Raw genomic sequence first — 15,057 nt, 5'->3', positions numbered from 1 at the left:
GTCGCAGCCGCTGTGCACGAGCTTCGAGACGGACACAGTTAACGTTACCTTAAATATCTATAATCATAACTCCGAGACATGGTAGAGATTCAGCAGTTCACAGCCTCGCACGGATTATTTGAAATCGGTTTTCTACAGGCTTACTTACGAAATCGATTGATAATTTGGAGACAAAGCCTCAGACATGTTCGTCTTGCAGAAAAATACGCGACCCCTCCTTGTGACTGCAACACTTTCACTTTTGTTTTTGACATGCAACGTGTTCTCAAGCTGACCATTAAAGGGGCAGTGCAGAGATAAGACATGTCGCTGTGTCAGTGGGCAGCAAGAGATAACAAATATAACATATGAGCGCCTTTTTTGTTTAATATTTAGTATGAATTAGTATGGACAGAAGTGTAACATCCAGTAGGATACTGTCGTTACTATTTTCCTTGTATTTATTTGTTCTTATCAATATTTTTGCCAGGCAAATATGAGGCGTTTTGCAACTTCAGAGTAAAGGATTGTGATGTTTATTGCAACTTTAGTAAGTCAGAAATGTGGCTGTCAGATGCACGGTAGCCTTCAGTGGTGTTGATTGGCTGTTGCACGTGACGTTTAACCAATCAGATCGCGCTGTGGGCGGGACATCGAGTGTTGACTGACAGAAAGAGATAGCGAGAGACAGCTGCATCGCTCAGAGACGCAGCAGCGCATTTATTTTACTTTGTTTATTTTATATGCAAACATGTGGAACAAATTAAATGTAACTGTGTGGGAAACACAGCATTAGGTGGTGACAGTGTTCAGCCGTAAAGTTAGTGGATGCAAACTGTCATAAAACAGAAAGAAGAAAGAACTGTGCACGTTGAAAGAAGGAAGTAAAAAAAATCACCAGAATGCCGGTGTTGTGCCGTATTAAGCACCCCTGCCGTGAAAAGCACCCCCTCGTCGCGGGAACGCGCATGTGGAGAGGACGCTATAAACTACTACCAAACGGACATATATTACCCACAGATCTCTTATTCACGAGTAAATGTCAAAAAGGACTAAATGCTCATGTTTAATTTACTACAAATGACAACGTACACACAATGACAAAAATTATATTCTCATTCCATGTCACGTTCTGTTTAGCGTCCAGTTTTGTGTTAATGATTCATGTTTAAATGCGCTCATGGATTCCACAATAGTCATACTTTCCCACAATCACAGTCACAGATAACAAAAATCGGGTAAATGGTTATTGATGTCATTAATTAATAGCCTGCTTACTGTGTTGTCTTCCATAATATTTGTAAATATATATAATATAAACTCCTAAGTATGTGTTTGTGTGAGTGTGTATATATATATATATATATATATATATATATATATATATCCAGGATACTTACTCACTCCACTTATCAACACCTGTCCTATGACTATACTCTCAAAAGTATTTGATGCTGGGACCACCAGAAAGGGCTTTTTTGGGGGGGGGGTGCATTTCCTGGCAGACTGACCTGCCAGGAAATGCACCACCTGCTATCTCCCACCAGGAAAGTGTCACATCCATGAAACACATCACTTTCATGAGAGTATTATCAACATTAGTTAATGCATTTTGTTTTACACTGAATTGCATCAGCATCTCTGTATAAGAAGTAAATGGAGATGTATATTAACTGCATTTGTCCCAACTTTTAGTGTAACTGAATATGATCAAGACTACATGTTTAAATATTAGATCAAGCCATTTTATTATAAATTATATACATACAAACAGCATGTGATGCTAAATGCGTTTAGTGTAGCTCTATTTTCCAATTTTGCAATAATCATATAATAATAATAATCAATCATGCAAATGACGTTACACCACTGCGCCACCCCAAATTTGTGGGGGCCCCTTTAAGGACCCAGAAATCGAGAGCGACAGGTGTATTGACAGCAACATGGATACAGTCTTATATCACACTATTCTGGTTTATAAAACTAAAGGCCAGTATCCTGCAAATATTTCCAAAGCAGAGAAAAATGAAGTTCGACGAAAGGCCTCAAAGTTTGTCGTCGAAGGTGAGTTAAGAATTTCTGTTTTATATATAGACTTCACGCGTTTATGTTTTTTTACTCGTGTACATGCCGACACTGTAATGTTTAATGTATTTGCTGTATAATATATTTGATGTTAATGGACGTTTCAATTTATCTCCTAGATGGAGCACTGTATTATTCGAAAGGTCCTGGTAAGGTCACCAAAACTAAAGTGGTAAGAGGCACGGAGGAGGCCAACGCCATTTTTAGGGACTTCCACGACAGCCCCACAGGTGCTCACACCGGTCAAAAGAAGACCAGAGATGCCATTTCTAAAAGGTTTTTCTGGCCTGGTATGTCTGCTGACATAGATAAATGGGTAAGTAAGCACTGCAATTGAGGAACAATTGAGCACTTTGCTTTTTAGTGAGTTTCAGCAGATTACATAATTACTTGCATGGAGGAATATGTATATTTTCATTTAATTATAGAAACTTTAAAATGTGTTTGTACATGGTTGAATTTAATATGAAGTGACAGACAAATGCCAGCAGATAGTTAACTTCCTCATGTATATGTGTTTTAAACAGGTGTCAGAATGTGCAGTGTGCCAGTCAGCTGCTCATATAATAAAACAGGAGGTGGAGTATACCCCCATAAAGGTAACTGTTGACACATTCTCATAATCAGTGTCTGTTTTTTTTTTCACAAAGCATATTTACCTTACTGATATAAATTTTTACATAATTTGAACATATCTTCAGCAGAGCATGTGGAAAGGAATTAAGCTCTGACTGACTGAAGCTGAACTATTTTCCTTAAATGTCACCATGCTCACAAACATTTTATCCAGAATGAAATGTATATATTTATTTTGTGCTGCTTTTTCAGGTAAAACATCCATTCGAACTTATCGGTATGGACCTGATTGGAAAACTAAAAACCACCAAAACAGGCCATCAGTACATCTGTGTCATTGTGGACTACCTGACAAAGTGGCCACAGGCCTATCCTCTCCATAATAAAACCGCAGCTGAGGTGACTGAATGCATAGTAAAGTTCTTCCATCAGTTTGAGGCTCCAAAAAGGATACTTAATGATCAAGGAAGAGAGTTTGTGAATGAGGTAATTTTGAAAATACATTTAAAAAATGTTGCTGAAATATTTTTATTGTGTTTTGATCTATAAACAATAAGTTCTTTATTTTAACAGATAAACAAGAACGTATTTGCAAAGTTGGGGATAAAAAGGAGTCTTTGTTCTCCTTACCACCCTCAAACAAACGGGCTGGTAGAGAGGATGAATGGCACCATACAAAGGTGAGGCAATTGGTTAATTTACAAAAAATCATTATATACTTTATGTACATTATCATCATGTGTACCATAGAGTCTTCAACTTACAGCAGCAATGCCAGTTGGACCATAAATATATTGTTTTGGGAGATGCCTATTGTCAGTTAAAGTTCTGTTATTATTTTAGAGCTCTCAGCAAGCTGGTGGCCAAAAAACTAGAAAACTGGGACGAGTATTTGGATGCGGTAATGTTTGGGTTGAGGACAAAAACACAGATAACCACCAAGTTCTCCCCATTTTTCTTGATGTTTGGCCGCGAGGCTCGGTATCCAACAGAGGTGCCAGAAGACTTCATGGTTGGTAAACACATGTCACAATAAATTTTAAGGTTGATAGATGCAGTGTTGAAAACATAGACTGAAAGAATGTAAAAACATTTGTTCACAGGTAGACAGCAGTGTTGAGGATGTTGTGGCTGAAGAGGCTGTCTCAGACGAGGTAAAGCGCTTGGATGAGATTATGGATATTGTGCATAACAATGTCACCAAACAGCAGGAGAAGACTATGAAGAAGCAGGGTGCTGCTAAACCGGGCTTCAAAATAGGGGATAAGGTGCGGAGACAAAATGTAAGGAACCAGCAGAGGAAAGGTGGCAAACTCGAGGCAAACTTCCTTGGCCCTTTTACTGTAATGGCATTACAGGGGAAAAGTGTGGATCTTCTGGCAGAAGACGGTACAGTGTTTAAAAAAGTAAACATAGATCATTTAAAAATTGCGAAAAAGGGGGTGCCTCGCATCCCTCACAAAATTAAAAAATCAGCCACAGTACCAGCTTCACCTTCAGCACCATCAGCCCCAGCCTCACCAGCTTCACCAGCAGCCCCATCCTCACCAGCTTCACCAGCAGCCCCAGCCTCTCCATCAGCCCCATCCTCACCAGCTTCACCAGCAGCCCCAGCCTCTCCATCAGCCCCAGCCGCACCATCAGCACCATCAGCCCCATCAGCCCCAGCCTCACCTTCAGCGCCAGCTTCACCAGCAGTGCCTGCTGACGTAGCCTCAGCAGCAGCCCCCGTCTCACCATCAGCATCATCAATCCCATCCTCACTAGCTTCACCAGCTGCCCTAGCCTCACCTTCAGCACCAGCAACCTCAGCCTCTCCATCAGCACCAGCAGCACCAGCCGCCGCAGCCTCTACAGCAGCCCCAGCAGTTACCTCACCAGCTCCAATGTACACACACACTTCACTTGAAAAATGTAGGTAGTTTATTGTATACCTTTTTTGTTTGAATAGTCATTTTTACAAAATGCAGTAAATTGTGTAGTATAAGATGGTAATAATGTCATATAACATAGTATTACATTTTTTTCAGATGTACAGGAGGCATGGGCAGGGAAGGACATACATGTTCTTCTATCCAAAGTGGGGCCATACAAAATGTTCTATTGGGATATTGAGAACACTGGTCCCAACAAAGAGCTGGAGAATGAGGTATAATTTTCTCATTATTGTATGAAATCACTCCTTTCCAATCCCTAATTGCTAATATTTCAACAATGACTGTTAAAATACATTGCAATACAATTGCCTTAAATCATGCAAGGACATTCAGTAACACTATTGTACGGTTTTATTAAACTATCTACCCCATAATTTAATAACTCCCACCGTAAGGGGTGTTTTAACTGGTGAACAGTGTCTCACTCAGGCTCCGACAATTTCTTAATGTAGTTCACAGGTTTATTAACATTCAAATTCATACAATTTCCACATACTATGCCACCTAAGCTAGTACAGTAGCGCCATTTGCCAAGAGCCAGGCACTTCTGACGTAACGGTCTGTAACGGAGCTATATAGATTAATATCGACACAAATAATTTACTTCTTATACAGAGATGCTGATGCAATTCAGTGTAAAACAAAATGCATTAACTAATGTTGATAATACTCTCATGAAAGTGATGTGTTTCATGGATGTGACACTTTCCTGGTGGGAGATAGCAGGTGGTGCATTTCCTGGCAGGTCAGTCTGCCAGGAAATGCACCCCCCCAAAAAAGCCCTTTCTGGTGGTCCCAGCATCAAATACTTTTGAGAGTATAGTCATAGGACAGGTGTTGATAAGTGGAGTGAGTAAGTATCCTGGATATATATATATATATATATATATATATATATATATGACAAACTGACACTTCAATATACACATATATATATATATATATATATATATTGAATATATATATATACACTCACACAAACACATACTTAGGAGTTTATATTATATATATTTACAAATATTATGGAAGACAACACAGTAAGCAGGCTATTAATTAATGACATCAATAACCATTTACCCGATTTTTGTTATCTGTGACTGTGATTGTGGGAAAGTATGACTATTGTGGAATCCATGAGCGCATTTAAACATGAATCATTAACACAAAACTGGACGCTAAACAGAACGTGACATGGAATGAGAATATAATTTTTGTCATTGTGTGTACGTTGTCATTTGTAGTAAATTAAACATGAGCATTTAGTCCTTTTTGACATTTACTCGTGAATAAGAGATCTGTGGGTAATATATGTCCGTTTGGTAGTAGTTTATAGCGTCCTCTCCACATGCGCGTTCCCGCGACGAGGGGGTGCTTTTCACGGCAGGGGTGCTTAATACGGCACAACACCGGCTCTTCTTTGGAGCGTCTGAAGACCTTTATTCTGAAATTGACTGTTTGCAAAAGCTCCGCCCCCTTAGTTACTGTTGCTATGTCCAACAAGCTTCTAGAACGGTCGGCAGCCATGGAGCGGACCGGCGCTGTTGGAGTAATACCTCGGCAAGGTAGGCTGCCCATTCACAAAATGTTATAAAGAATAAAATAAATTAGGTTCATAATGGCCTGTTGGGACGTTATGTTCAACATTGATATTTACATTGCAGGGCTGCACAGTAACTGTTTCTGCTTATAGCACTGGTGTCACAGAGGTTGCTAGTTATGTAGCTATAGTAGCTATATGTAACTATAGTTACGAACACCTCATTTGTAGGCTACATTCTAGAAAACATGTAAAATAAGATGTCACTGGTGCCATAGCATTTTTACTGTACTGTGACTTATTGTGAAGGACTGAATATATACGGAACCGGACCGGGAATATTTAATTAATCGTTAGTTAGCTCATGTTTGCTAGCTAGCAGCTGAACTTGGAGCAGACCATACTATGACGTCGTATTTGAGTCATAAGTCGCGCGAGCGATAACACATCTGAGCAAAGCGGGAAACACATCTGCACGCCAAGGTTATTATAGTTAACGAAAACTAACGAAATAACGAAAACTAGAATTGAAAAAACATTTTCGTTAACTGAAATAAAAATAAAAACTGGAGTTTTTACAAAAACGATAACTAACTGAAACTGTATTGTGTGGTTACAAAACTAACTAAAATTATAGTGAAAATGTCCTCAGTTTTCGTTTTTGTCAACTTTTTTCATTCATAATTCAGTGTATTTATTTGAACATGCAACACATGGTGAATATGTTTACTGAGACTGGGATGTTTACACTAGAACCAAAATTAAAAACACCCAGAACTGTAAGAGTTAATAACCTTATTGGGGCTGAGATGATAAACCAAAGGAAATAAATGAAACATTTATTATGACCTCTTTGAATCTGGCACCAACATATAGCCCATTACAAAAAAACTAAAACTAACACTAAAACTAATAAAAACTAAACTAAAACTAAGCATTTTCAAAAAAAACAAAACTAAACTAAAACTAGAAAACTCACTCTAAAAACTAACTAAAACTAACTGAATTTGAAAACAAAAATTCACAACGAAATTAAAACTAAAACTAATGAAAAATCCAAAACTATTATAACCTTGCTGCACGCGCGACTTATGGCTCAAATATGACGTCATACTATGCTGTATAAAATAGGAGCAGACATATGTGTGTCTGTTGATCTTCAAGATACTAAGTTGGGAGTGGGGTCTCCCACACTGTTTAAATCGTCAGCCAGCATCTCCTCTTACTTTCTGAATTTTGGAAAAGGGGAAAAAACGACTCCTACTGCTAAACTCTGAGGGTACTTGGCTTCAGATTTACAAAATCCTGTATGCACAAGTTTCACCATGTTACTCAGAGCGCAAAGTTGTTTGAGGGACCTTCTTTTCTTATTAACAGTTGCTAAGATATGATTGGACTAGGAGCATTAGGGGGAGGATCAATTGGTCTTTTGATAATTGTCACTTTGGGACTTTTTGGGCTTTTGAAATGTGTCTTAAACATTCATTCTTTCTAATGCCGAGCAAGGCTGCAAAAGGAAGACAGATTGTATAGAAGTCTATGAGAAATCGACCAAGCTTCTTACTTGATTCAGTACCTTAACATTCTCATATTGAGTTTATGGTCTCATTCGCAAGTTCCAAGTTTTCTTCAACACAACATGATGTTTATTTTGTAAATTATGGTCCAATTTAAAGTAAAATAGACGATTAAGCTGAGTATGCTTTAGCAACCTTTGTTTGTTTTTTTATTTTCACTCTTTACAGGGTGTTTTCAGTTCATGAATAATATGCTAATAATTGTAATGCCAACTTTCAACTTTCAGTTGCACTAACAGACACTTTAATAATAATTAATCTGTGCAATAAGGGTTTTCCATAGAAATCGTGCAATTCAATTCGTCACTTACCCTGTTGTTACATATATTCATATTTGTATGTACATATCTCTATTTATTTATATTTGTATATATCTCTACTTTTCTTTAAGGCTTGTTGCATTTATATCTTATATTGATGTTGTATATTTAATATAGCACACTTTTTTATCTTCATTTTATTAACATACTTATTTCTATTTCAGTAGCAACTGTAACAAAAGCATGAAGCATTTTAATTATGAATGAACCTTGCTAACCAAGCTAGCAAGCGCTTCATAACTCAATGTCCTCCTCCCCAGCTCCACCCTCTTGTCCAAATATGGTCACTTCTGGCTCCAAAACACCAAGATGACGAGCGAAAATGTCATTCACCGTTCACTTCTTTTGTACAATTTATGTTATGAACCAAAACTTTAACCTGAAGCGAATGCAGAGTACAGTTGCTGACCCATGCTTTGTTCCCCACTGTGTCTACAAAGCCTAGTGTTAATATTTTCTTGCAATGCCAGACTGGTTAGCATCAGTAAATTGAGGCTGCTAGTGAATGTATCCAAACATTTGCAGATATTAATCTGGCACATACCTGACGGGGTTGGTTACATTCTCAAGTGGATGTTTGCAGACTTACATCTGATAAAATACTGAGCTGAGAAGGTTTATTCTTGTAACAAATTCCATTCATATCATTTAAAGTTGCAGGTGTGTAACACTCATTCACCTTTCCTACATGTTGTGTTGCAAACTGAATCAAATCAGTTACAATTTTAAATCTAAACCGCTCAAATTCAACCTAAAACCGCCATGCTGAAAGCATTCACAGAACGTGATCCTGCCACCATGGTTCTTCACCATTCAGGTGGTGTTGTCCAGATAAAAGCTCGACCCTGAAGTTAAACTTTTGCACATTCAAATAAAAAGATAGATGAGCAAAATAGCAACTAAATCATATACTTTATGAGACTTTTACCTCATTTTTGATAAGAATCACTCACATTTGTTTATTAGCAATGAGAGACTGATGATTAATGGATGAATGAGGACACTTTGATTCATTTTGGTTTATTCATAATTAATATGATGTTGATCTTTAAATGAGCACAAAGCAGCAACAATCATTATTTTACTTTTTTTTTTGCCTAACATGAGACACACACCGCTTTACACACACATTGAAACACTTTTATTGAATTTTTCATACTGTAACTCTTTCTTTAACATCTTTTTCCCCACATCTAATCACTTACTTACTGCCTATATCTGCAGCTCCAATCATTTCGCCCCATAATGCTTTAAATACAATATTAATAATCAAAAGCTTAGGCCCAAAACATTCACAACAATACAACAGAAATAACAAGAAACCCATCCTTCAGTTATCATTATATTGTTAAACATGCAATACAGAGCACATTTACTCGTCTCTTCAAGAATCATTTAGTGATAATACTGTAAATTGCAATTACATTTCTTTTGTTTTGTAATGCGTGACAGTGACAGCCCTCACAGATCTTACTTTTGCGATTGAACACCCGCTATCACGCTCACAATGATGATGACCCCCACGAGAATTAAACCACCACCGACTATGATAGTAACCTTCATGTTCCTCTTGAACCCTAAAAGAAAGAAAAACAGAGCACTTAGTCATCTGGTAATATCTAAAATCTTAAAATGTTGTAACTCACATATTAGAATAATAATGCTAATGCCAAAAGACCACTATTGGGTTTTATTTTCATAATTTTTGCCATCCCTCACTCCATTCTGTCAGCGTTATTTTTAATACTTTTTTATTTAAGTGTGGTGGACATCTCTCTAGGAGTCAAATTATAATTTTTCTAGTGGCTACAACTATGAGATGAGGCAAAATTTCCCCATTAATATAAAAGTCAGCAGTAAGCTTCAGACTGTCCTGTTACTCTCTCTTTAACTGCAGCTCATCAGGCAAATATGGAATTTTAGGATACTATGATACAATAAGGTATTAAAAAGAAAATACACTCCTGATTTGGCTAAATGAGACAGCTAGAGTCTCGTATTAGCTTCTGCTTTGATAACTGTGGATTTTGTATCCAATCTACTACTTTGATCAACTACTTTGGCCAGCAGATTACACAGAGCAAAACTCCTTTAATGTGCATGTGTTTAAAGAATGTTTTAAAGGAAACTGTAGTTCATGATTACAGTCACACTTACAAGAGCTGTCGAAGCCACCGGGGACCTGAAAGAAAGAAAGAAAAAAGAAATATCAGTAATAAGAATTATTAATAATGACACTGCATAACGTCAGAGATGGACCTCATTAATGATCCTTTATCCTGTAAAGTCATAATATCAGTTCATTCTGTACTTATTGGACTTCATTTATCAGATCAAATTAATAAAAATCACGCCTGAATATGTGCTCGGTTTAGAGGCCTCACCCCGAGAGTTTCTGACATCAAAAGATGTGTTTCTCCGGGACGTCCTGGGTTTTGTTTGGAAGCCTAAAAAGTGACATCACAGGAAGTAGCAGTGGACCATCAAACTCCCAGTGAGGCTGGAATATTTCATATGATATGTACAGCCCAGGGGTCAGCAACCTCACCATTCTACAGGTTAACTTTAAGTTTAATTATGACACTACATCAAAATTTAAATCTCCAACGGATCTGGTACCCGCCAACTGCCACTGGTTCCCAACCTGGGGGTCCAAACCTCCACTAGGGGTCGTCAAAGCTTCACAGGGGTCAAGAGGGCTTTGACCCTGAAGCTGCATTTTGACCAAGAAAGTACCAGGTAATACATCTGGTACTTATGAAAAACATCATATAAGAGTTGAAATAATTAACCCTACCAACCTTCCAGTAATCTTGTTCATCAGGAATAAACTTAACAAATAATTTGACTTTTTTTAACCGACTTTACAACCACTTAAAATGACTTTCCCTCATCTGCAAAATGTGGCAATAGCAGCAAATGTCAAAAAGGGAGAATAAAGGGAAGCAAACAGAAATATGAACACTATACAAGAATGCTGCCATCCTTATCTGAGAGCTCATTTGGCATGCAGATGAGAGGGCAAAAAAAACTCTTGTACAGTTATTGTTTGTTATTGTAATGTGTGCCATTGATTAAAACACCAGTGGTCCACGCTGACTCAAAGTTGCGTACTCGAGCTGAGCTGAGCTGAGGCGTCAGAATTGATCGTAACCTCCGATCACGTCCAAATTGATAAATGCTGAGCCCTGCGTAGAAATGACCGTATGTGGCCACTTTTCTGACATAAATGAGGGTCATTGTGTTTAATCCTGATTACCTGTGAAGGGGAATATCCCAGAGCCTTCTGGATCTCAGACCATGCGATCTCATTGCGAGTGCTTTTCAGGAGGTCACGGTTGTAGAACAGAACGTCCACAGTCAGGAAGACGTTGGGGTTGTCCACCTGTCGACTGCTTGGAATTACAACATGCTCTGGTTGGAAGGTGTGATGCATCACCACCAGCATCACCGGTTTATTCTCTGTAAGAGTCGAGATAACACAGAGGTTTTAATTGCATAATATGGAACTCATTGGTCATTAGTGGTGGAACTAGCCAAAGGATGGATAAAGGTGTTTACTATCTGGAAGGTTGTCCAAGGCCTCGCTGATGTCCGTTCCAACTCGTGAAGCGATGGGACAGAAAACCAGCAGGTAGTCGCTCGCTCCAGGAGAGGACACCTGGTTTTGTCCGATGTCCACAAGCATTCTGACAATGTCTCGATGCGCATCATTAGTGTTTCCCGCCAGGTGGACGAAGAAGTTCTTACCTGAAACTAAAGACAGGGAAAAATGTTTGAGTTGTTATTGAGATGAGAGACCCAGATATACTCCTTTTGACCAAGCCGGTTCCCGGCCGGTGCCCAATCGCGAACTGGTTCTTTGGTTTTCAACAGCCAGAGAACCGGCTCTCAGCCAGGAAAACTGGTTCCACAGTGGCACCAACTCTTTGCTGGTCTTGAACCGCAAAATGCTTACGTCATCGGCTGGGGGCGGGGTTATCTGACCAACAAGACCAACTGGGTGCCGTTGAGAGAGACCAACTAAAATATGTATCATTCATTTATTTTATTTGTTTAACTGCAATGTGATTGGCATGGTTCGTACGGGTGCTTGAAAATGCTTGAATTTAAATGTTGTATTTTCAAGGTTTAAAAAGTGCTTGGATTTTGGATAAAGTGCTTGTAAATGCTTGAAATTCTTACTGCAATTCGCTTGCAATCTGACTATATCCATCTATAGACAATAGATAATCACATGTTCAATGTAAAAATAATGATAACCTATCTGAAATGAAGGCCGTTCCTCCTAAAAGTGTAATACCATCACTGTTGGTATGGTTCAGTGAAATCTCCACCTTTTAGTATGCAAGTACTCATCTAAAACATTCAATTTACAACAGGTGTAAGATACTGGAAAAGCTTGGAAATTTACCTAGAAAGTCCTTGAAAAATGCTTGAATTTGACCACTGCTAAAGTGTACGAACCCTGGATTGATATGGGCTAGCTAGCATGCTAGCTGACTGTTGCTAGCGGGCTAGCATACAACAAAGTCCAACATTTACATCTTATGTTTAGTATTCAAGATGAGCAGCACAGATGTGTACATGTCATGTTTGGGTGCCAATGTAGGCTCGCAAAGCCAGGAGCAACATTTGTAAAGAGATAATGTAGTCTGCCGTTGTTGTTATTATACTTGCCGAGAGGGCGGAGACATATACGTGACGTGGTTCTCTAGCCTGTGGAAGTGGAAGTGTCTGTGTGTGTTGTGCTTCTGTACCATAATATTATTGTCCATAATGCCTAATTGCTGTCATGTTTCTACCCCTCATTCCTTATTAATGACACATTAGGTCCAGTTGCCTCTGGCTGTTGTTGTCTCTGCAGTTTATTATTAAGAACAATGCCTCTCACATGACATATTGTCAGTTGATCCATTTATACTATGAAAATATTGATAAATTCAGCCTTAAATGTCACCTAATGCAATTACTACATGTAGTTTATTCTCCATAATATTGAAATATTACAGTTCTGATGGAGAAACAACAGTGGTGGAAGAAGTATTCTCATTCTTAAATGTACAACCTCAGTTTTGTTCTCATTGGCGACACATGTGGTGATGTGTGGTATTGCAGGTGTGTTTTTGGATCTCACTTTTACTTTCACTGCTTTCTGAAGAGTCATCATCAATGGGTTTAGTCTTTTTTGTTTGTTTGTTCAGCTATAGTAACTTCTTACTTACAGAGTGAGTAAAGAATGAGTCTACTGTGGAGCTCTGGTTGAAGGAAAACACTTACTAAATGTCCTTTGCTTGTGATTTTTCCTGCAATTGTTGCCACAAACATCCTGTATTTACTGCAAATGCAAGAGGTTTCATCAGTGGGCCATATGTTTCAATCACTACTGAGTTACCTCATTATATTAGGTGAAAAATAGTGACTTAATAGCCATTATTAGAACTTTTTTTTGTATCTTTTACTACTTATTTTTGTAATTACATGCTTCAATGTCAAGGAGCGAGTTCTTCCACACTGTGAACTGAGCTCAAATGGGCTTTGAAGTGAAGGTCCAGCATTCTAAACCTTATATGAAAGTATATGAAAGTATGTAAGTTTAATGTGATTAAAATGAAGTGAAAGTATTCAGAGAGCAGTAAAACTGTCTCTGTCGGTGTTTAACTATTATATATATATAGCTGTTACACTAACACTTAAAATGTGTGTTCAGCAGTTAAATGCATAGTGGTTAAATAGTTTTACTATCAGAATGGGAAAAAATATATAATTTGCAAAGTCACCAGAGCTGTCAGACAAACACAGTCGAGCAAACAGAGAGAAGTTGCATACAAGCTGCGTAGAAATTGCATAAATACAAAGGATGATTGAGACACTGAGCATCAGTGACTCAGTGTTTTTTTGTTCTAGATCTTTATCGACGACAAATACAAGTTACGTGGATATCTACTACAAATATTGTGTATATTTTTAACAGATACCCACGTGACCATTTCATATGGATATGAAATACAGAGAGTAGTAAGCGTACTTGAGTAAATTTACTTAATAATAATCCACCACTGAGCAACACATTTATAAAAACAACAACAACAAAATGTATTTTCTTACATGGCCTTGGTGCTGGGTCCATGTCTCTGAGGAGGAGATGCAAAAAACTTTTAGTCAAGAAATTAAAATGGCGCTTAACAAGATCCAAGTTTATATCTGTCACAGAATGTCGAGTCGCAGCCGCTGTGCACGAGCTTCGAGACGGACACAGTTAACGTTACCTTAAATATCTATAATCATAACTCCGAGACATGGTAGAGATTCAGCAGTTCACAGCCTCGCACGGATTATTTGAAATCGGTTTTCTACAGGCTTACTTACGAAATCGATTGATAATTTGGAGACAAAGCCTCAGACATGTCCGTCTTGCAGAAAAATACGCGACCCCTCCTTGTGACTGCAACACTTTCACTTTTGTTTTTGACATGCAACGTGTTCTCAAGCTGACCATTAAAGGGGCAGTGCAGAGATAAGACATGTCGCTGTGTCAGTGGGCAGCAAGAGATAACAAATATAACATATGAGCGCCTTTTTTGTTTAATATTTAGTATGAATTAGTATGGACAGAAGTGTAACATCCAGTAGGATACTGTCGTTACTATTTTCCTTGTATTTATTTATTCTTATCAATATTTTTGGCAGGCAAATATTGGGTGTTTTGCAACTTCAGAGTGAATGATTGTGATGTTTATTGTAACTTTAGTAAGTCAGAAATGTGGCTGTCAGATGCGCTGTAGCCTTCAGTGGTGTTGATTGGCTGTTGCTCGTGACGTTTAACCAATCAGATCGCGCTGTGGGTGGGACATCGAGTGTTGACTGACGGAAAGAGAGAGCGAGAGACAGCTGCATCGCTCAGAGACGCAGCAGCGCATTTATTTTACTTTGTGTAATTTATATGCAAACATGTTGAACAAATTAAATGTAACTGTGTGGGAAACACACCATTAGGTGGTGACAGTGTTCAGCCGTAAAGTTAGTGGATGCAAACTGTCATAAAA

The 15,057-nt window shown here is 38.3% G+C and overlaps 1 protein-coding gene across 2 annotated transcripts; it reads right to left on the bottom strand.

The window, feature by feature from the left end:
• Window positions 1–9,015: 9,015 nt before the first annotated feature.
• Window positions 9,016–14,492, bottom strand: LOC131991215 (uncharacterized). Of its 2 annotated transcripts, none has more exons than XM_059356546.1 (7): window positions 14,381–14,492; window positions 14,120–14,145; window positions 11,573–11,767; window positions 11,271–11,473; window positions 10,396–10,458; window positions 10,169–10,193; window positions 9,016–9,588 (listed from the first exon to the last, which is right to left on the bottom strand). In XM_059356546.1, exons 1-7 carry the CDS (start codon window positions 14,416–14,418, stop codon window positions 9,482–9,484), a joined length of 657 nt encoding a protein of 218 aa, XP_059212529.1. In that variant the 5' UTR covers window positions 14,419–14,492; the 3' UTR covers window positions 9,016–9,481. The 2 variants fall into 2 exon arrangements, with proteins under 2 accessions (XP_059212529.1, XP_059212530.1); XM_059356547.1 differs by having other exon boundaries at window positions 14,281–14,470.
• Between the last annotated feature and the right edge of the window lie 565 nt (window positions 14,493–15,057).

Source organism: Centropristis striata, chromosome 18 (assembly GCF_030273125.1).
Source record: "Centropristis striata isolate RG_2023a ecotype Rhode Island chromosome 18, C.striata_1.0, whole genome shotgun sequence".
NCBI classification, from domain to species: domain Eukaryota; kingdom Metazoa; phylum Chordata; class Actinopteri; order Perciformes; family Serranidae; genus Centropristis; species Centropristis striata.
Note: the sequence above shows the minus strand (reverse complement) of the source record. Positions and strands in the feature narration are given on the sequence as shown.

What these genes read in the sequence shown, in the direction of transcription:
- LOC131991215 (XM_059356546.1), bottom strand. Translation starts at nt 14,418, where the DNA reads ATGTCTGAGGCTTTGTCTCCAAATTATCAATCGATTTC. An exon ending in CCAAATTATCAATCGATTTC is followed by an intron (nt 14,146 to 14,380) that starts GTAAGTAAGCCT and finishes TCTCCTCCTCAG; the next exon opens with AGACATGGACCCAGCACCAA. An exon ending in CTTGGACAACCTTCCAGATA is followed by an intron (nt 11,474 to 11,572) that starts GTAAACACCTTT and finishes CGACTCTTACAG; the next exon opens with AGAATAAACCGGTGATGCTG.